This window comes from Mobula hypostoma, chromosome 2 (assembly GCF_963921235.1).
Source record: "Mobula hypostoma chromosome 2, sMobHyp1.1, whole genome shotgun sequence".
Taxonomy (NCBI): Eukaryota; Metazoa; Chordata; class Chondrichthyes; order Myliobatiformes; family Myliobatidae; genus Mobula; species Mobula hypostoma.
Genome location: NC_086098.1, coordinates 83,779,308 through 83,801,865, shown reverse-complemented (window position 1 = coordinate 83,801,865; position 22,558 = coordinate 83,779,308). Strand labels below are relative to the sequence as shown.

General features: G+C 40.3%; 2 protein-coding genes across 4 annotated transcripts in view; one reads left to right on the top strand and one right to left on the bottom strand.

Annotated features, from left to right (window-relative positions):
• The window catches only part of LOC134358937 (G protein-coupled receptor 137Ba-like), a 44,228-nt gene extending 30,140 nt beyond the window's left edge, over positions 1–14,088 (top strand). The window contains exons 4-7 of one of the 2 annotated variants that reach the window (XM_063071639.1): positions 4,576–4,725; positions 7,566–7,694; positions 11,340–11,464; positions 13,574–14,088. In XM_063071639.1, the coding sequence (XP_062927709.1) occupies positions 4,576–4,725; positions 7,566–7,694; positions 11,340–11,464; positions 13,574–13,700 (531 nt within the window). In that variant the 3' untranslated portion in view covers positions 13,701–14,088. The remainder of the gene's footprint in view (positions 1–4,575; positions 4,726–7,565; positions 7,695–11,339; positions 11,465–13,573) is intronic. The other variant, XM_063071647.1, reaches the window with a different exon arrangement.
• Positions 14,089–14,620: 532 nt separating this feature from the next.
• Positions 14,621–22,558, bottom strand: part of ero1b (endoplasmic reticulum oxidoreductase 1 beta) — an 85,894-nt gene continuing 77,956 nt past the window's right edge. For both annotated transcript variants that reach the window (XM_063039442.1, XM_063039447.1), the window contains exon 16: positions 14,621–19,242. In XM_063039442.1, coding sequence (XP_062895512.1) covers positions 19,182–19,242 — 61 coding nt within the window. In that variant the 3' untranslated portion in view covers positions 14,621–19,181. The remainder of the gene's footprint in view (positions 19,243–22,558) is intronic.

Below are 22,558 nucleotides of genomic sequence, written 5' to 3'. Positions count from 1 at the left end.
ACTGAGAACACGAGTTGTAAAGAGTCTTTGAAAGTGGGGCTGTAGATTGTAGAATCAGTTCAGAGTAGTAGTGAATGAAATTATCCACACTGGTTCAGCAGTCTGATGGTTGTAGGGTAATGACTATTCCTAAAGCTTCTATATCCCCTGCACTATGCTAGTCATGAGCAAGAAGACAGCATGGCCTGTTTGGTGGTGTTCTTTACGTAGACAGAAAAGTTGCTTGTCCTTTCTCCCTTTGTGCGTGAAACCTCTGTGGTTCTTTAGTCCCTTACCTGACTCAACCATTCCCACAACCAAAACCACTTTCATTGCCCTCTGGTGAGGCCTACAGTCTGCACTGAACTCAACAAACTCATTTCAGTCAGGGATCTAAGCAGGGCAAGACCTTCATTCTCTTAACATAGGCTGGACTTTACAACCCAGACTTATTCAAACTTGTTACCTTGTATAGAATATTTCATAAGATTACACTTCAATCAATTCTCTTCTGTGACCATAAGACATAGAGAAAGAATTAGACCATTCAGACCATTTAATCTCTGCTATTCCATCACGGCAGATTTATCATCTCTCTCAACCCTATTCTCCTGTCTTCTCTCTGTAACTTTTGATGCCCTTACTAGTCAAGAACCTATCAACCTCTGCTTTAAACATACCCAATGATTTGACTTCCATAGGCATCTGTGGCAATGAATTCCACAGATTCAACATGCTTTGTTTAATGAAATTCCTCTTCATCTCTGCTCTAAAGTTCCATCCTTGTATTCTGAGGCTGTGACCCTCTGGTTCTAGACTCCCCCACTATAACGAACATCCTCTCCACATCCACTCTATCTAGGCCTTTCCATATTTGATAGGTTTCAACAAGATCACCCCCCCCCCCCATTCTTCTGAACTCCAGCAAGTTCAGGACCAGAGCCAGCAAATGCTGCTCCATATCAATTCTATATCAATGATCTGGATGATAATGTGGTAAGTTGGATCAGCAAATTTGCTGATGATACAAAGACTGGAGGTGTAGTGGACAGTGAGGAAGGTTTTCAAAGCTTGCAGAGGGAATTGGACCAGCTGGAAAAATGGGCTGAAAAATGGCCAGTGGAGTTTAATACAGACAAGTGTGAGATATTGCACTTTAGAACCATAGAACCATAGAAACTACAGCACAGAAACAGGCCCTTTGGCCCTTCTTGGCTGTGCCGACCCATTTTCTGCCTAGTCCCACTGACCTGCACACGGACCATATCCCTCTATACACCTCCCATCCATGTATCTGTCCAATTTATTCTTAAATATTAAAAAAGAACCCACATTTACCACCTCATCTGGCAGTTCATTCCATACTCCCACCACTCTCTGTGTGAAGCCCCCCCCCTAATGTTCCCTTTAAACTTTTCCCCCCTCACCCTTAACTCATGTCCTCTGGTTTTTTTCTCCCCTTGCCTCAGTGGAAAAAGCCTGCTTGCATTCACTCTATCTATACCCATCATAATTTTATATACCTCTATCAAATCTCCCCTCATTCTTCTGCGCTCCAGGGAATAAAGTCCTAACCTATTCAACCTTTCTCTGTAACTGAGTTTCTCAAGTGCCGGCAACATCCTTGTAAACCTTCTTTGCACTCTTTCAACCTTATTTATATCCTTCCTGTAATTTGTTGACCAAAACTGAACACAATACTCCAGATTTGGCTTCACCAATGCCTCATACAAACTCATCATAACATTCCAGCTCTTATACTCAATACTTTGATTAATAAAGGCCAATGTACCAAAAGCTCTCTTTACGACCCTATCTACCTGTGACGCCACTTTTAGGGATTTTGTATCTGTATTCCCAGATCCCTCTGTTCCACTGCACTCCTCAGTGCCCTACCATTTACCCTTTATGTTCTATCTTGGTTTGTCCTTCCAAAGTGCAATACTTCAACTCCATCTGCCATTTTTCAGCCCATTTTTCCAGCTGGTCCAAGTCCCTCTGCAGGCTCTGAAAACCTTCCTCACTGTCTACTACACCTCCAATCTTTGTATCATCAGCAAATTAGCTGATCCAATTTACCACATTATCATCCAGATCATTGATATAGATGACAAATAACAATGGACCCAGCACTGATCCCTGTGGCACACCACTAGTCACAGGCCTCCACTCGGAGAAGCAATTCTCTACTACCACTCTTTGGTTTCTTCCATTGAGCCAATGTCTAATCCAATTTACCACCTCTCCATGTATACCTAGCGACTGAATTTTCCTAACTAACCTCCCATGCGGGACCTTGTCAAAGGCCTTACTGAAGTCCATGTAGACAATATCCACTGCCTTCCTTTCATCCACTTTCCTGGTAACCTCCTCGAAAAACTCCAATAGATTGGTCAAACATGACCTACCACGCACAAAGCTATGTTGACTCTCCCTAATAAGTCCCTGTCTATCCAAATGCTTGTAGATTCTGTCTCTTAGTACTCCCTGCAATAACTTACCTACTATCGACGTTAAACTTACTGGCCTATAATTTCCCGGATTACTTTTCGATCCTTTTTTAAACAACGGAACAACATGAGCCACTCTCCAATCCTCCGGCACCTCACCTGTAGACAACAACATTTTAAATATTTCTGCCAGGGCCCCTGCAATTTCAACACTAGTCTCCTTCAAGGTCCGAGGGAACACCCTGTCAGGTCCCGGGGATTTATCCACTTTAATTTTCCTCAAGACAGCAAGGACCTCCTCCTTTTCAATCTGTACAGTTTCCATGATCTCACTACTTGTTTCTCTTAATTCCATAGACTTCATGCCAGTTTCCTTAGTAAATACAGACGCAAAAACCCTATTTAAGATCTCCCCCATTTCCTTTGGTTCCGCACATAGCCAACCACTCTGATCTTCAAGAGGACCAATTTTATCCCTTATAATCCTTTTGCTCTTAATATACCTGTAAAAGCTCGTTGGATTATCCTTCACTTTGACTGCCAAGGCAACCTCATGTCTTCTTTTAGCCCTCCTGATTACTTTCTTAAGTATTTTCTTGCACTTCTTATACTCCTCAAGCACCTTATTTACTCCCTGCTTCCTATACATGTCATACAACTCCCTCTTCTTCTTAATCAGAGTTGCAATATCCCTTGAGAACCAAGGTTCCTTATTCCTATTCACTTTGCCTTTAATCCTGACAGGAACATACAAATTCTGCACTCTCAAAATTTCTCCTTTGAAGGCTTCCCACCTACCGATCACAGCCTTGCCAGAGAACAACCTGTCCCAATCCATGCTTTTTAGATCCTTTCTCATTTCTTCAAATTTGGCCTTCTTCCAGTTAAGAACCTGAACCCTAGGACTAGATCTATCCTTGTCCATGATCAATTTGAAACTAATGGTGTTATGATCACTGGAACCAAAGTGCTCCCCTACACAGACTTCTGTCACTTGTCCTAACTCGTTTCCTAACAGGAGATCCAATATTGCATCCCCTCTAGTTGGTCCCTCTATATATTGATTTAGGAAACTTTCCTGAACACATTTTACAAACTCTAAACCATCTAGACCCCTAACAGTATGGGAGATCAATATATGGAAAATTAAAATCCCCTACCACCACAACTTTATGTTTCCTGCAGTTGCCTGCTATCTCTCTGCAGATTTGCTCTTCCAATTCTCGTTGACTTTGGAAGGACAAACCAAGGTGGAACATACAAGGTAAATGGTGGGGCACTGAGGAGTGCAGTAGAACACAGGGATCTGGGAATACAGATACAAAATTCCCTAAAAGTGGCGTCACAGGTAGGTAGGGTCGTAAAGAGAGCTTTTGGTATATTGGCCTTTATAAATCAAAGTATTGAATATAAGAGTTGGAATGTTATGGTGAGGTTGTATAAGGCATTGGTGAGGCCGAATTTGGAGTATTGTGTGCAGTTTTGGTCACCAAGTTACAGGAAGGACATTAATAAGGTTGAAAGAGTGCAGAGAAGATGTAAATAAGGATGTTGCTGGGACTTGAGAAACTGAGTTACAGAGAAAGGTTGAATAGGTTAGGACTTTATTCCCTGGAGCGTAGAAGAATGAGGGGAGATTTGATAGAGGTATATAAAATTATGATGGGTATAGATAGAGTGAATGCAAGCAGGCTTTTTCCACTGAGGCTAGGGGAGGGAAAAAAAACCAGAGGACATGGGTTAAGGGCGAAGGGGTAAAAGTTTAAAGGAAACATTAGGGGGGGCTTCTTCACACAGAGGGTGTTGGGAGTGTGGAATGAGCTGCCAGATGAAGTGGTAAATTCAGGCTCACTTTTAACATTTAAGAAAAACTTGGACAGGTACATGGATGAGAGGTGCATGGAAGGATACGGTCCAGATGCAGGTCAGTGGGACTAGGCAGAAAAATGGTTCGGCACAGCCAAGAAGGGCCAAAAGGCCTGTTTCTGTGCTGTAATGTTCTGTGGTTCTATATGTTAACCCTTTCATGTCTGGGGTCATCCTCATGTACCTCCTCTGGACCCTCTCCAATGCTTTATAATTTTTCATATATTTGAACAAGAAAAACTGCTGGAAATTAACATCCTTTTTATGTTTGTACTTTCAGGGCACATCATTGTGTCAGGTTGTAGTGGTGGGATTGCTAATTATATTACTGTACACATCAAGAGCTTGCTACAACCTGGTCGTGATTACACTCACCTTCTACAACCACGTGAAGATGTTTGATTATGACTGGTATAATGTGTCTGATCAGGTCAGTATACCTCCGGGGCAGGTTAGTCTTGCATTATTTCTAAATGTTTACCCAGAATTACACAGAAGGAAATCCTTACATTATTGTACCTGAATTAGATCTGTTAAAAACCTTTCTATTAGTTCCATTTCCATATTCTTTCTTCACAGACCTGCAATAACTTCCCCATCAGCTATGTATGACTAACTGGGCAAATTAAAAATAAATGAGAACCTGAGCTGTAAAAAGTCCTTGAAAGAATCAGTTCAGAGTAGTACTAAAAGAAGTTATCCATGCCAGTTTAGGAGTCTGATGGTTGCAGGGTAATAACTGTTCCTGAACCAGGTAGTGCAGGACCTAAGGCATCAGTACAGAAATAACAAGCTGTAAAACAGAAATAAATCAAAGATAGCATGCAACAGAGATTGTAGAAAGAACAGACAGGATATGAGGCTTAATCAAAGCCAGTGGCATGAGTTACAGGGCAATAGAGACGTGGTGCAATTAAAACAGAAAGCAACAAATACTGGACTGAGAGTGTTGTATTTGAATGCACTTAGCATAAGAAATAAAATGGACAATCTTGAAATTCAGCTACAGATTGGTAAATATGACGTTGTGGCCATTTCTGAAACTTGGCTAAACAATGGCTGCCATTGGGAGCTGACCGTCCAAGTATATACGGTGTATCAGAAAGATAGGTTAGTTGGCAGAGGGGGTGGTGTGGCTCTGTGTATGAGAAATAATATTAAATCATTGGAAAGAGATGGCATAGGATTAGAAGGTGTAGAGTCTCTAGGGGTTGAGTTAAGAAATGGCAAGGGAAAAAGGACCCTAATGGCAGTTGTATACAGGCCTCCAAACAGCAGCTGGGATGTGGATTACAAATTATAGCAGGAGACAGAAAAGGCATATCAGAAAGGCAATGTCATGATAATTGTTGGGGATTTTAACATGAAAATGGATTGGGAAAACCAGGCCAGTACTGGACCTCGAGAGAGAATTTGTAGACTGTCTAAGGGATGGCTTTTTAGATCAGCTTGTTGTTGAGCCCACTAGGGGAGCAGCTCTGCTGGATTGGGTGTTGTGCAATGATCTGGAGGTGATAAGAGAGCTTAAGGTTAAGGAACCCTTAGGGAACAGTGATCACAATATGATCGAGTTCACTTTGAAATTTGAGAGAAAAAATAAAATCTAACGTGTCAGTATTTCCGTGGAATAAAGGAAATTACAATGGCATAAGAGGGGAACTGGCTGAAGTTGACTGGAAAGGGACATTTGCAGGAAGGACAGCAGAGCAGCAATGGCTGGAGTTTTAGGTGAACAATGAGTGAAGTGCAAGAAAGCTATATTCCAAATGAGAAGAAATTTTCAAAGTGAAGGACACTACCGTGGCTGACAAGTGAAGTCAGAGCCAAAGTAAAAGCAAAAGAGAGGGCATACAAGGAAGCCAGAGTTAGTGGGAAGATAGAGGATTGGGGAGCTTTTAAAAACTTGCAGAAGGAAACCAAGAAGGTCATTCGGAAGGAAAAGATGAATTATGAGAGGAAGCTGGCGACTAATATCTAGCATGGGTGGAGCATTGGCTGGTTGGCAGAAAACAGAGAGTGGGAATAAAGGGATCCTATTTTGGCTGGCTGCCAGTTACCAGTGGAGTTCCACAGGGTTCGGTGTTGGGACTGTTATTTTTTACGATGCATGCCAATGATTTGGACTACGGTATTAAGGGATTTGTGGCTAAATTTGCCAATGATACAAAGATAGGTGGAGGAGCGAGTAGTGTTGATGAAACAGAGCCTGCAGAGACACTTAGATAGTTTAGAGGAATGGGCAAAGAAGTGGCAAATGAAATACAATGTTGGAAATTGTACGTCATGCACTTTGGTGGAAGAAATAAACGGGCAGACTATTACTTAGATGGGGAGAGAATTGAAAATGCAGAGGTGCAAAGAGACTTGGGAGTCCTTGTGCAAGATACCTTAAAGGTTAACCTGCAGGCTGAGTCGGTTGTGAACAAGGCGAATGCAACGTTGGCATTCATTTCTGGAAGTATAGAATATAAAGACCGGGATGTGAAGATGAGGCTCTATAAGACACTCGTGTGACCACACTTGGAGTATCCTGTGCAGTTATGGGCTCCTTATTTTAGAAAGGATATACTGACATTGGAGAGGGTTCAGAGAAGATTCACGAGAATGATTCCAGAAATGAGAGGGTTAACGTATGAGGAATGTTTGGCAGTTCTTTGGCTGTATTCCCTGGAGTTCAGGAGAATGGGGGGGGGGGGGAAATTCATAGAAACATTCCAAATGTTAAAAGGCCTCAACAGATTAGATATGGCAAAGTTATTTCCCATGGTCGGGGATTCTAGGACAAGAGGGCACGACTTCAGGATTGAAGGACGTCCTTTTAGAACTGAGATGCAGAGAAATTACTTTAGTCAGAGGATGGTAAATCTGTGGAATTTGTTGCCACGAGTGGCTGTGGAGGCCAAGTCATTGGGTGTACTTAAGGCAGAGATAGGTAGGTTCTTGATTAGCCAGGGCATCAAAGGGTATGGGGTGAAAGCAGGGGAGTGGGGATGACTGGATTAACCCATGATTGAATGGCGAAGCAGACTCGATGGGCTGAATGGCCCACTTCTGCTCCTAAATCTTATGGTCTTACTCCTGCCTGATGGCAGTAGCAAAAAGCGAGCATGGTCTAGGGAGTCAGGGGGTCCTTTGATGGTGGAGCTCTCTTAGCTATGTGGTTGATCAGCTGACATAATGTATGGTATCAACTTTATGTCTGTGTGTTACCTGTGTTAAAGACAGAATGTAAATGAAGGCTGTTGATGAGGTTTTGTGCTGTTCTCACAGGCAGATCTGCAGATTCAACTGAGGGATAAGGAGTACTTAGTGTTCGGTGTGGTCCTATTCATCTGGGAACTGCTTCCCACTGCTCTAGTTGTCCTGTTCTTTCGTGTAAGAAGGCCCATTCAAAGTCTGGTAAGTAGGTCAAACATAGTCTTTGAATTCACCACACATTCTGGCACTGTAATAGCATGTCCACAATGTTCAACACAACAACAGAACAAGACAACAGTGAAAGAAACCCCTGTCCTGTCCTCCCACCCACACACACACACACACACACGTACGTCTTCAACCCCAGGACAGACCATCCCTGGGCCTCTAGTCCTTGGCTACGGACTATCAGACTTGCAGACATCAGGTCTCCAACCTCCAGTCTCTGGACCGGACTCACAGACTTGCAGACATTGGGTCTCAAACCTCCTGTCCCTGGGCTAGACTCAAGCACTCGCAGAGATGGGGCATCCAACATTCCAGGCCCTGGACCAGACTCATGGATACAGACATTGGGCGTCCAGCCTCCAGGCCCTGGACCAGACTCACAAGCTCACAGACATTGGGCTTTCAACCTCCAGTTCTGACTTGCACTCCTAAACTTGCAGACATTGGGCTTCCAACTTCCAGGCCCTGGACCAGACTGTCAGACTTTGGGCCTCCAACCTCAGGCTCTGGACAAGACCCACAGACTCACAGACATTGGGCTTCCAACTTCCAGGCTCTGGCCCAAACTCACGGACTCACAGACATTGGGCTTTCAACCTTCAGTCTCTGGCCTGGACTCCCTCTACCCCCAGACTTGCTAACTTAGGTCTTCAACCTTTTGGGCTTTCTACTGTCTCACTGAGCTTTGGAATATCCGGCTGGCTGGGTATTGGTGTGGCTCATGCAAAGCTCACTAACATAAATGCTGATGTGGGGATATATGAACTTCTGTACAATAATTATCACATGCCCTTGGGTGGTTCATGATACCATGATGGGGCACACTATCACCAGATTTGTAGAAAGACAGTAACATATTCACACTGCCAGGAGGGACATGGAGGGATAATAGTATTTAGATTCAGATTAATTTATTTATCACATGTACAAGGAAACATATAGTGAATTGTGTCATTTGTGTTAACAGCCCACAAAACCCAAGGATGTGCTGGGAGCAGCCTGCAATTGTTGCCACACATTCCAGCGCCAACATGGCATGCCCACAACGTTCAACAGCAAAGAACACAACAAGCAACCAAACAACAACAGCAAAATAAGCCCGTTTCCTCCCTCCCACATACACGCAGATGGTTCTCCAACCCTGGGACAGGACTCCAGTCTCTAGTCAGGCTCTCAGTCTTGCAGTTTAGGCTGACAAAAGATGGTCACGGAAAGGGACATCATGAGAGAGGGTATCACCATCACACCTCACCAGCATTGATACCCGGGGTGGATAAAGGTCTCCATTGACTAGAAACACAACTACACAAGCTAAGCTGTAGTTACAAGAGCGGGTCAGAAACCGGGTACTGCCTTGTGAATAAATGAGCTTCTAACACTCACTGTTTGCGAGGTAGAGGTGTGATAAAATATTCTCCACTTGCCTGGGTGTGTACGAGTCCAATAATGCTCAGCAGTTCATTGTTATCCACTTGAGTGGCAATCCATCCACCACCCAAAACATTCAACCCTTCACCAGTGGCTGGGATGCTATCTGTAATGAGATGCTCGAGGTATTAGCACTTCTCAGACCTAGAGATGCCACCACCAAGAAGGACATGGGCAGCAGATACATGCGATTTAAATTTATTTATTACTCACATGTACATTGAAACATACAGTGAAATGCATCATTCGCATCAACAACCAACAACAATCCAAGGATGTGCTGGGGGTAGCTCACACGTTCTGGCTCCAACATAGCATGCCAACAATATTCAGCAGAACACATGCAGCCAACACACACCAACAGCAAAACAAACCTTTTATCCCCACACCCACCATTGATTAGAAACATGACTAGAACATCCATGGTGTAGTTATAACAGCTGGTCAGTAAGTGGGACAGGCCTCCTACACCAGGACAGGACATCTTTGATCTCTGGACTTGCCCATTGACCTTGGGGCTTCAATTCCATGACTCATTGATCTTGGGCATCTGACCTCAGGACTACTGGCTGGTCTTGGAGATTACCAGCCTTTGTCCTTGAGGCCCCACAGAACTTGGACCTCCAACCTGGCTCCCTCTAACACAGGGAAATGATGTTTACACTAACACCAGAGGGTCATAAAAAGAATACTACATCACGGAATAACAGAGTAAAAATAACCCTGCCACTAATTTCAAAATAAAGTTTTAATTTTCATGCAGCTTGTTATTTAGTGTTGTTTTAAGAATTGCAACATAATTTTTAAGTGTGGAACCAACATGTAGGTTTTAGCTCGCAAACACGAGGAAATCTGCAGATGCTGGAAATTCAAGCAACACACATCAAAGTTGCTGCCTGGCCTGCTGCGTTCACCAGCAACTTTGATGTGTGTTGTTGTATAGGTTTTAGCTGCTTGGTGATTTTCTGATACATAAAGATTTGTGTATGCTGTTCTGTTAAACTAGGGACCCTAATGCTACGGTCTACTAACCAGATTTGGTCAGCAGAAAACTCTTTGCTTGATCCTCACTTGGCTTGAGGACAATTATAAAATTAGATTTGAAACAATTAATAATTATATTGGGTGGCATGGTAGCATAGTAGTTAATGCATTGCTTTATAATACCGGCTGCAAGATCAGGATTCAATTCCTGCCACTGTCTGTGAGGGGTTTGTATGCTCCCCCCTTGACTGTGTGCGTTTTTGACAAGTTATCTGGTTGCTTCTCACCTTCCAAAAATGTCCAGTTAGGGTTAGTGAGCTGTGGACATGCTGTGATGGTGACAGAAGCATGGCAACATTTGCAAGCTGTACAGCATATCCTCACTGATTGAATTTGATGCAAACATTGCATTTCCCTGTACGTTTTGATGTACGTGACAAATAAAATTAATCTTTAATTTTTAAAATTTTGTCAACCCTTTGGCATGCAGTCAAAATAGTTTCAAAGTGTAAGTGGACAGACGTAAGGGTGGTGTACATCAGAGGTCATTGTGATATCTGTGCATATGTGGAAAAAGAGATGAAACAGAAGGCACAGAATAAAATCCAACTCAAGAAAAGAGGATCAGAAATAATTTTATCAGATGAGAAAATGATGATGTCTTTTCAGAAGAAAACCCATTGCAGTACCAGAGCAGATAGCAAGGATAGACAACGTGATGAAACACTGTATAGTCAAACAACAGTTCCAGGTAAAGTTCCCTCAATGGGAAAAGTGATTTTGCTTTAATGCAATGTAAGGGTAAAAAATAAAAGTGATAGAGCTTTGCAGCCTTGCTTATAGAAACCTGACTGGGGAAGGGTTTTGATTTGGCCCTTAGTCTTCTGCCCTGGCCTGAATCCGGAATTAAAGTGCTTAAGAATTCCTTCCGCCAGAGGGTAGCGAATCTGTGGAATTCATTGCCCCAGATGGCTGTGCAGGCCAAGTCACTGGGTATATTTAAAGCAAAGGTCGATTGGTTTTTGATCAGTAAGGGTGTCAAAGGTTATGGGAAGAAGGCAGGAGAATGGGGTTGAGGGAAAACATATCAGCCATGATTGAATGGCGGAGCAGACTTGATGGGCCAAATAGCCCAATTCTGCTGCTAAGTTTTATGGTCTTATGATTGGGCTGGACTCATTGACAGGTTTTTCTATACTATTGCAGATGGGGAATAGAATACCTTACAGCCATGGATTCACTCCCAGAGCATTTTTCTTTGATAATCCTCGACGTTATGACAGTGACGATGACTTAGCCTGGAACACAACATCTTATAGTGCAATCAGCAGGTAATTACTGAAAACGGACCTCTTGATTTGTCTGCAGTTTGAGACGCCCACTGGTAAAAGAGGAGGGTACTCAGCCAATTCTGCTGTACCAGTTCTTTGAGTGTCCAGTTAGTATCACTGTTCTGCCCCTTTCCTTTTGGCCCTGTAAGTGTATCTTTCCCTATTACCAAATCTACTGTGGAAAGCTGTTTTCAATTTTATTCCACTGCTGTTTCCCTCAGTGTAATCCTCTGAACAAGAAAACAATCTCACAACCTTTGGTTCCTTTGCTGGTTATTTTAAATTTCCAATTTATGCCAGTAGGAAGTGCTTCTGCATTTGTACTCTTATAAATACTTTAACCATGAGAATTGATTATGTTGAATAGAAATCATAGCAAGATCATAAAAAAAACAGGAGCAGGACTGGGTCATTGAGCCCTAGAGGTGCTCTGCCATTCAATAATGCTCATCAAAACAACTTTCCTCAAGTTCCCTTTCATGTCCTCTCTCTCCATTCCCCTAGTGGTTAAAGAATCTGTCTCAACCTTGAATACATATACATAATTGTATACAAAATTATGAGGAGTATTGATAATGCAAGCAGGCTTTTTCCACTGAGGTTGAGTGAGACTAGAACTAGAGGTCATAAGTTTAAGGGTAAAAGATGAAATAGTTCAGGCAAACATCAGAGGGAACTTCTTTACTCAAAGGGTGATGCAAGTGTGGAATGGCCTGCCAGCAGAAGTGGTAGATGTGGTTTCGATTTCTACTTTTAAAAGAATTTTGGATGTGCATAGATGGGAGGGGAATGGAGGGCTATGTTCCAGGTGTGGGTTGATGGGACTAGTCTGTATGGACTAGAGGGACCAAAGGGCCTGTTTCTGTGCTGCAGTGGTCTATGACGCTATATTTTAGCCCCCAGAGTGTTCTGGGGCAAGCAATTCCATGAAACACAGCCCTTTAAGAGAAGCATTTTATCTCGGTTTTAAATGTTTCCTCCTCCTGAGACCATATCCTGCAGATCCCCACATTAGAAACATCATCCCAACATTTGCATGTCTAGCCATCTAACAATATTGGTTTTCACAAGATCACCTCTTATTCTTCTAAACTCCACTGAGTACAAATCATTTATTTCAGTATCTTGCAATGTAGTTTATACGAAGTTCTCACTGCTTCTTCCTTTGAGTGGCTGCTGTTTCCGCCAATGACCTATGAAATGGTTTAACTTGTTGAGGCTCACTTTTCCAAGTTAGTGACTTGAAGAGTCGTTGAGCATTCAGTAGGTCGCAGGTTCAAAAAGAGTTTAACTAATTTTACAGGTACCATGGGGATCACCATTATTTATTAAAATTGCAGTGTCTGAGAAGAATGACATTGGGGTTAAGTAATAGGAACCTTACTGGTAAACAGGAGTGTATTTCATTTCACCAAAGTGGCACACTTAATAAGTCATCAGATACAATAACAATCTTAATAACTTGTCAGTTTCACTTTCAAGTTCAATCCAGCCAAGTCCTCACTTGCATTTTTTGCATAGAAGGGTGTACAATTTCCAGGTTATGTTATAGGTCCCATGCTCTGTTTCCCCCAGGAGAAAGAGATAATGAACCCAGCTCATCCATTCCTCAGTCTTTCATTTTCTTGAACACTCTGGAGGAGAACCATTTCTTAGTCTTGCACATGCATCAAGATGCCAGTTCTTCACTGTAGACAGCAAATGTTACCGATGTTTGAGAAGTTAAAAATAAAATGGTTTCATCAAGTGTCAACATATGCAAAAGTAAAGAAGGGTTTGGGAGAGTGTCCCTGCCATGGGATCTGGAATGTGAATCCTGGAAGTTCTGGTTAAATTCCTGGTTGGGATAAAAGCAAGACCATAAGGTATGGAAGCAGAATTAGGCCATTCAGCTCATTGTCTCCTCTGCCATTTGATCTTGGTTGTTCTACTCATGATTGTATTGCCAGCTGAATCAACTGCTTTAACAGACTGAGGATTCAAGTTGGGATATGATGCAGCCTTTGCTTTTGTGATATTTTACTGACCGAGTTTTGGAAAATGATTGCACTAGTTTCCCAGCATGAAGCTGAAATCTCTACATTCATTGTAATCTTTCTTTATTTATAGCACTCCTGATCAATATGGCTCTAGGAACCAAAGTTATGAGGAATTTGCTTCCTTTGTCTCAGATACTTATGCACCAATAGTAGCGGAAGTTCATCTGCACAGCTCCACCCCGTCACTCATGATCTGAAGAAATAATCACTTTTCAATAAACTCATCAACTGTATTCTAGTTATCAGATATTACAGAAGAGGTTCCACAAATCGTGTAGCTGGAATGGCTATTGAACTGGACCATAGACGTGTCTGTACAAAGGACTGTTTCTTTTTACTGATATTACTTTTGTGAATGTGACTTTAAAAAAAAAATTAGTTGATTCATTTATCTGTGATTATGTAGTTATTCTGAATTAGAATAATTTGTGAATATTGTACAGTCCCTATTAGAATCTACAATCCACCAAATCAGAATAAATGACAATTTCTTCCACATCTTTATGGTTTCAAGTGCTTTATCCTTTTTGTGTTTGTGGTCACTGGGAACTTACAGAAAATATAAAGATCTTCAGGTAAAGTCAACATGTTTCAACCCAAAACATTGACTTCTCTTGCATTTATTGATGCTGCTTGACACACTGACTTCTCCAGTGATCTGATTTTAATGTTAGTGAACCAATGGGTATTAAGCTATTATAGAGAATAGCATTTTGTTTCAGTGAATTTAAATTTCACAGCTTTTATAAATTCAAACTCATCTTTGGTTGTGGTTCCAGGTTTCAGGATCATTCATTTGGTTTAATGACTACACCTCCGTTCTTTTATTCCCACATGATTAAACACTGTAGATGAGGACCAATAACAGAAACTCTGGTCCCGTCAGATGATCCACTTATGACCAGAAGATGGATCAAGTGTTACTTATAATTCCAGAGCTTTGTTCCTGACAAGATTGAACCACTTGAAGATGCTTCAAGTAATACATCCAAAAGCCAACTGTGTTGTATAAACACCTTTTCGAAGAAGCTATAAAACATCGGATATTGTACAATGGATTGCAAACTGTTCAAACCTTGGCAGAGAGCATGGAATTTAATGAAAATGTACAAATGAGAACACTGAAGAGAGCTTAACATTAAGAGTTCTTCCTCCTTTTTAAGCATGAGGAAATTATTTAGAAAAAGCTTTATTAGTCTGGAAATTTTAACTTAATCAAATCACAGGAAAATTAGTCCATTTGGTCTAGTTCCCACTTTACTCAACATATCTTTACATAAAGTAACAGGTTTTGAAAGTGGATCACCAGTAAAATTTTATTTTTCTTTATATAAATACATGACAAGTGTAGTAAACAGAGGATGCATTCCAAAACACTTTGTTCCAAGTTGAACACCAGCTTGGTACACATAAATTGAGAGGAACTTAAAACTCTTTAAAACTTCAAACTAGGAAAGACAAAGAACTTAGATGAATCGTGATCAAAGATAACACAAAAATACAATCAATTTTGTCACATTAACGGAGCACTTATTTTGCTTAAGGCAGAGCACTGTTGCATTGAAATATTAGTGCTGATCATGCAGATAAAAATTAGTAAAGTGTTAAAGTAAACAGGTGCTGAAGCTGCTGCAAAAATGGACACAGTTGCTTAGATTAAGAGTTATAAAGCAATAGTTAGACAAAAACAGTCAAAGGAACAATGTTTTGCATACAGGTATGGTTATTCCAGGTAGAAATACAAGATATTTGACAGATGCTGGAAATCCAGAGTAACACACACACACAAAGTGCTGGAGGAACTCAGCAGGTCAGGTAATATCTATGGAGAGAAATGAAGAGTCCAGTTTTGGGCCAAGACCCTTCATCAGGATCTGTTTCATTATCTCCTTCATCAGGATTAACTTTTGGTTTTGGACCAAAATCTGATGAAGGGTCTTAGTCCAAAACGTCAACTCTTTATTCCTTGCTATAGATGCTGCCTGACATGCTGAGTTCCTCGAGCATTTTGTGTGTTATTCCAGTCAAAGTTGTGTTCAAAATAGTAATTTAAAAATATCTACTGCAATTTAGAAACAAGTTTTGCCATTGCAATCAGCTTTTCATTTTGCTGCTTGCTTTTCCATCTATCCACAACTGAAGAACTTATAATGAAATGTCATTGCCAGTTTCAATTGAAAATGAGTGATGCAACAAGTACTTTAGGAAAAGAATGGTGGTTAACAGTGTAATTATTTTGAAATTGCACATCATTAGGGACAACAAAACTTTAATGGTGATAGATTATTTAAAATGCCAGGATGAAATATACTTTTGGCATTCAATTATACTATTGAATTGTTTACTTCTGTTTTCCTCAGCTGTTCATTAAGTTTACACATGCCTTTATCAAATTATTTTTCAAAACATGGTAGAGAGTTTCTACATTAAAAACCAGGGGATCATTAATTATGGGCTACCTAACCTTATTAAAAGATTCCATGGTAAAACTCACAGGACCAAACATAAAAATACAATGTCTGTAAATGCTGATCAGAGGGTGGATATTTTGTGGCATGTGTGACACATGCATCAAATTTCCAAAGCTTCAACAGCTACAAAGGTAAATAGATATTCAGCAGTTGCAAAGATGACCACAATTCTACTGACTTAAGAAGCTCAACACCTCACAGGCAAACCATCCACCACCTTAACACTCACCTCCTCCCATCAGTAACATGCTGTGACTCAGTTACACCATAAACAAGATAGACTGAAGCATCTTAAAGCCTTTTCTGTCGACAGTAATAGACGATCTGGTAAAACTTTACCAAAATGAGGGACAAAAGTGTAGGTGTATGTGAACAGCAAACCATTATATATAATTGGTTCAGCACCACCTTCTTATGGGCAGTTAAGGATGGCAGTGAATGCTGGTCATATCATGCAAGCCATTTCAAAACAAAATAACCGTTGGTAGAGAAAACTTAACTACTGATTACCTCAATGTGTTTTCTCAAAATCCATGCTCCTAATATGTGACAAAAAGCTGCTTCAGAATAGCTAAAATAAATATAACGCAAGCAATCCTCTAAATAAGTCACTGTGGGAAGACCAAAAAAAAAACCCTGCAGTGTTAATTTCTTTTTTTTTTAAAAAACAAAATCATGGGTCTCTCTATCCAATCTAATGCATCATTCTTTAACACGGGATCCCTTCTCACTGGAAAGAGAAACTAAAAGCTAGCCTAAAATAAAAGACAATCACTGATAATACAACAGGGAATTTGAGGGGTGAGAGTACGAAACTTGTTGCCATATGGAACAATGAGAATAGTTTAAGAGAAAAATAAACACGTGCCAAGAGGAAAATGCTGGTTATGAACACAGCAGGATCAGGCCAGACAGCCCTCTAAACCTGTTTTGTCATTCACTGAGACCACTATAGACCTATAATTTCCAAGCTACTTTACCTCATTGTATCAGAATATTCCTAAGATAAATACTGGAAATACGAAGCAGGTGACACATGGAGAAGCAGGGTAGCATTTTAATCACCAATTCTTCATCTGTTATGCTTTTTATTTCAGATTTCCTGTATCTGCATTTTTGTTTAGTTCTTTAAATTTTCTGTAAAATATCCTTGCATTGTTTTTTTTCACCACTCTCCGGCTTACTATTACTCTGGAGAAATAACTTGGTTAAGAAAGCAAGGACCATAAAATTGCACAAACTGGAATTCAGATTTGTATATGGATGTGCTTGTTGTATGTATAGCAAGTTTAGAAGAGGAGCAGAGGCACAGAAGAATGGCTTTTTTGTGTAAGCTAAATGTGGACGCAAATCATTTGGTTAATTGGACTACTTCTGTGCTACACATTCCAATGTAGCTGTTACACAGGAGCTTAAACTAATACTTTCAATTTTCCCCACAGTATACCAACAACACTCTACTAAATAACTGCAAAGAACTAGCCGTCATTTAGAATGCCTGGCTTTGCAAATCCAGATTTGCACAGGGAAACTATTGTTGGTCTGAAGCTATGAAGTGCAGAGGACATTTTTACCAGCAGCACAATCTTTGATCATTACAGATCTCAATATTCTAAACTAATGATATGAACCAGGCTAAATTTAACACCAACAAGATGAGGTTGGAAAGATTTCAGCAATAGCCTTGCACAAAAATAAACGGCTTATTCACATAAAATTTACTATTATATGGTACTATTATATAACTTACGCTATTATATAACTGGGAATTCAAGTGGCATGAATGTAAAACTTGCTGCCATTTTGTGCAATTGGAATAGTTTAAGAGAAGAGTAAACAAGAACAAAGAGAGAAAGAAACTGACTATGAACACGACACTATCAGGGCTCTAAAACTGCTTCATTATTCACTGAGATCATCGTAGATTTTCTTCAACTCCCACCCCATGGTGGGAAGGCTTCAACAACAGTCATGCACAAAAAAAGGAAAGATTTGTTTACATAAAAATATTTGCTATTATTTGCTCCAATATATAGATAGCTTTGCTGCATATGCTCCAATAATAACTTATTTATAACCACATTTTAGGAGTCACACGTATTTGCTTCTAGATTCAAAAGGATGCAGCCCATCCTGTACATAAGATTAAACAGCCATTTTTGGTCAATCCAGTGAATTAAATGCTGAATAACAGATGCTACAATGTGAAATTAGAGGTCATTAGAAATAACTACACGATACTGAAGCTTATTTTATGTGGAAAGTGGATTAAATCATATTGCTTTTGATTTGTATTTCAGACTATTACCAAGGTTTGAAGGAGACATTTTTAGATTTAATATATCAGGAGCTCTAAATGTCGTAGCAGTCAGTAAATTCTTTTTGAAGTGGTCTTAAAATCCATCACATGAATTCATTACCAACATTTTAAAACTTCTTCGATTTCTCCACAGGATAAAATTTTACTTAGAAGTCCATAGTTCATTGCACAGCAGTTAAAGTTACAACCCACCCAATGGTTGCTTTTATTTTTTTTAAATTACAAAAGTCACATTTTATCACAATATACAAATGACACAATGACAGTTATCCACTCCAAAGTAAAATATTTTCTTCTTTTGGAAAAGTAAAGATATCAGATTCAGAAACTATCTTTTACACACTCTGATGATCTTTAAGGTCAGTTAGAACTTCAATAAATCAATGATCAAAGATAATTAAATATTCTCAAGAACCTTTTGCATTGCCAACACAATTGGAGGTAAGGGAGGTGCTCTGAAACAGCGGGAATCAAAAATAAAATTATACTTCATTAATAGTAGACAAATCCATAGAAACAGGATTTTTAAATTTCCTTAGTGGGTAAGTTTTGGTGGTATTTGAAACCAAATTAATATTTATACTAATAAACCAGTAAAAAGCTTACACATGGTGAATGCCGCAAGTTTTGGGAATAATCTAAAACCTTAAGAGCACTTCATTGTATTAGGTAAGGAAGAAATGCTATTAATTGAAATGTAAATAGTTGCTCACTATTACCATACCCAATTCATCTCTACCTTTATCTGGGTGTAGTTCTTTAGCCAATGCAATACAGTAAATTGTGCAACGGCCACTGGATCCCTGAAGTTCTGTAAAGTGCCAAAGATTGGGCAACTTTACAAAGTCTCTGCTTTGCATCCATCATCGTCATTTCCATAGCATTTGTTACCTTTTGTCCTTTAACAGCATTTTGAAAGTCTGCAACTCTTGTATGCTTGTTGAAAGTCTGAAATTAAATATACCAAAGTTACACTCCAGCTTCAAAACCATGTAGTTAGGTTTTCTAAAAAATGTTTTTAGTATACAAACTCCAAGATAGTAGAAAGACTCTACAACTCATGTCCTTAGTATTATTATTATTATTATTATTATTTCCTTTGTTTTTTTGTATTTTCACAGAATTGTCTTCTTCTACACACTGGTTGGTTGTCAGTACATTTGTGCAGTTTTTCATTGATTCTATTGTATTTCTATGTTCAACTGTGAATGCCTGCAAGAATATGAATCTCAGAATAGTATATGGTGACATACACATATTTTGATAATAAATATACTTCCAGAGGTTCACTATTCAGAATGTTCTCATCTGAGTCCATAATCTGTTACCCTATAACCCAAGGCTGTTTGAGACATCCCAGCGAGGGAAGGCATCCTTCTGGTATCCGATGTAGCCCTATCAGAATGTTTTAAGCTTGAACTAAATCTCCTCTCTTGCTTCTAAAATGTTCGTGAATACTAACCCAACCTCTCCTCAGTTGTAGCTCCACTATCTCAGAAATCAGCCAGCCTATGTAGCTCTCTATGACTTTTGTATGTTTTTCTTCAGTAAGGAGACCAAACCTGCACAAAATATTCCAGATGTAGTCACAGTAAGGGCATGTATAATTGTAGCAAGATATCATTACTAGATGCAAAGACTCTTGTCATGAAAGCCAACACATTATTGCCTTTTAAATTGCTTGGTCCTACACAGTATTTGCTTTCAATAACTGATGCAGAATGTAACCCAAATCTTTTTATATGTCAACATTTCCCCATTTAACACTAAACAATGCCTACTTTTTCCCCAGTGTACAACTTCACAATTATTTGTGTAATATCTCTGCCATATTTTTGCCCACTTCCTCAATCTCGCCTTGAAGTTTCTTTGTACCACCCAGTTTAGTACAAACAATCTTCATAATAACATTCTGTTCCCAGATCCAAATTGCTGATGTTATGAATAGCTGAGACTCACAACCTGTCAATTTTGAAAAAAATGTTTATTCTTACATTGCTAATCAACTTTTAAGTCCATGTAAAGCACTGCTCCCAAATCCACATGACTTAATTTCATGCTTTTACTTGTTATATGGGTCCTTATTAATGGCTTTCTGAAAATCCAAATACACCACACCCATCGGACCCCCTCACATTTAACCAACTTACTGTAACCATTTGAACACCATCTTACGATCAAGGTGTGTGTGGTGGAGGAATGGAGACACATGTGCATGCATATGTGGGTTTGTGGAAGGATGAAATGAGAAAGCTAAGCCAGCAAAAATAGTCACCAACAAAATTAACTTCAAGGGCTTTCATTAAGAATTCTTGCAAGAAATCTATAACAATAACCGATAACTAGTTTCATAGTTCCTCTTGAGCTTTTGCGTTATACTAGCTTTCTGGTCTTTAGGGGTTTGAACAATTAGGTCATTTTTATTTTCAAAAATGGGAAAAATACAAGGCATTTTTCCAGCTTTATGTTTTTTTATTAGCAAGGAAGAGAAAGTTAAAAGTTGACAAGTATCATAATTAATTTGTAAAATGAAATGTCCAAATGAACACACTTAAATAAACTGCAAAATTTTCACAAGACTTGACATCCTCACTGTTTCCATGCTAGGCTTGAGTGCACTGCACAAATTGTATGGGAGATACAAATACCTGCAATATGGAAACAAGTACCTTGATAATATTTACATGTAATTTGTTGCTTTACCATTTTTGGGTTAACATTTTCCCATTCCCTCAAACTTAAAAAAAAAACACAAATTAGAGTACAATGCCATGGTTTTCTTAAGTATTTGCAAATATATTTAAAGCCCCAGGTATTAAAGCTCACAGATAAGATATAAAAAAGAAACAAGCAACATTTTTCATGGAAAAGAAACGTTGACTCGTCTATCAGATTAACACACGCAAAATATTCTGAGAGAGGAGGCGGCACAGAGGTCCGGGAGCAAAGTTTAAAAGGGGAAAGCTTTGCGGGAACTCGGCTACAACCGGAGTATATATCGTGAGTTGGGGAGCAGGGAGGGTTCAGGCATGAAAGGGAGACACTGCCTAGCGAAGCTGTCATCAAAGGAGCGGTCTGAGGCACAGTGGTCGGGCTTTGGCAAGGTAAGTGGACTTCGCTTTATTTTCCCCTTGCATTTTTTTTTGGAGGAATAGAGAGCATGCCTGTAGGGTTAGTACTTTGCTCTGGCCACATCTATGCCAGGTGCAGAGATGCAGCTTCTGAGAGACTGTGTTTGGGATCTGGAGCTGCGGCTTGATGACCTACAGCTTATTAGGGAAAGTGAGCAGGAGACAGATAGGAGCTACAGGGAGTTAGTCACCCCAAGGCTGCAAGAGTTAGATAAATGGGTGACAGTCAGGGAAGCAAAGGGAAGAGCTCCCTTTGGAAGGACAGTAGAGAGCACCCTTGTGGCCATCACCCTCAGTAACTGTCATCTCATTTTGGATGCTGTTGAGAGGGGTGATCTGACAGAGGACGACCACGGTGATCGGGACTCTGGCACTGAGCCAGGTTCTGTGGTGCAGAAGGGAGAGAAGATGAGGAATGTGGTAGTCATAGGGGATTCCATAGTGAGGGGAACAGATAGGAGCTTCTGTCAGCGTGATAGAGATACCCGCATGGTGTGTTGCCTCTCAGGTGCCAGGCTACGGGATGTCTTGGATCGGTTGCAGAGTATTCTGAAGTGAAGAGGGTGAACACCCAGAAGTCTTGGTACTTGTTGGTGCCAATGACATAGGTAGAAAAAGGGAGGAGGTCCTGAAGAGGGAATTCAGGGAGTTGGGCAGGAAGCTGAAAAACAGGACCTCCAGGGTAGTAATCTCAGGATTGCTGCCTGTGCCACGTGCTAACCAGCACAAGAACAGCATGATCAGGCATATTAAAGCATGGCTGAGAGATTGGTGTAGGAGGCAGGACTTCGGGTTCCTGGATCATTGTGGCCTCTTCTGGGGGAGGTACGACCTGTACAAAAAGGATGGGTTACACTCGAACCCAAAGGGGTCCAATATTCTAGCAGGCAGGTTTAATAGAGCTGTTCAGGAAGGGTTTAAACTAATTTGGCAGGAAGATGGGAACCACAGTGATAGGGCTGAGGAAGGGGAAAACAGAAATAAATCAATGATAGCGTGCAACAGAGATGATAGAAAGGACAGGCAGGAAATTGAGGCATAATCACAGCCAGTGGGATGAGTTACAGGGCAACAGAGGTGTGGTGCAGTTAAAACAAAAAGCAACAAATACTGGACTGAAAATGTTATATTTG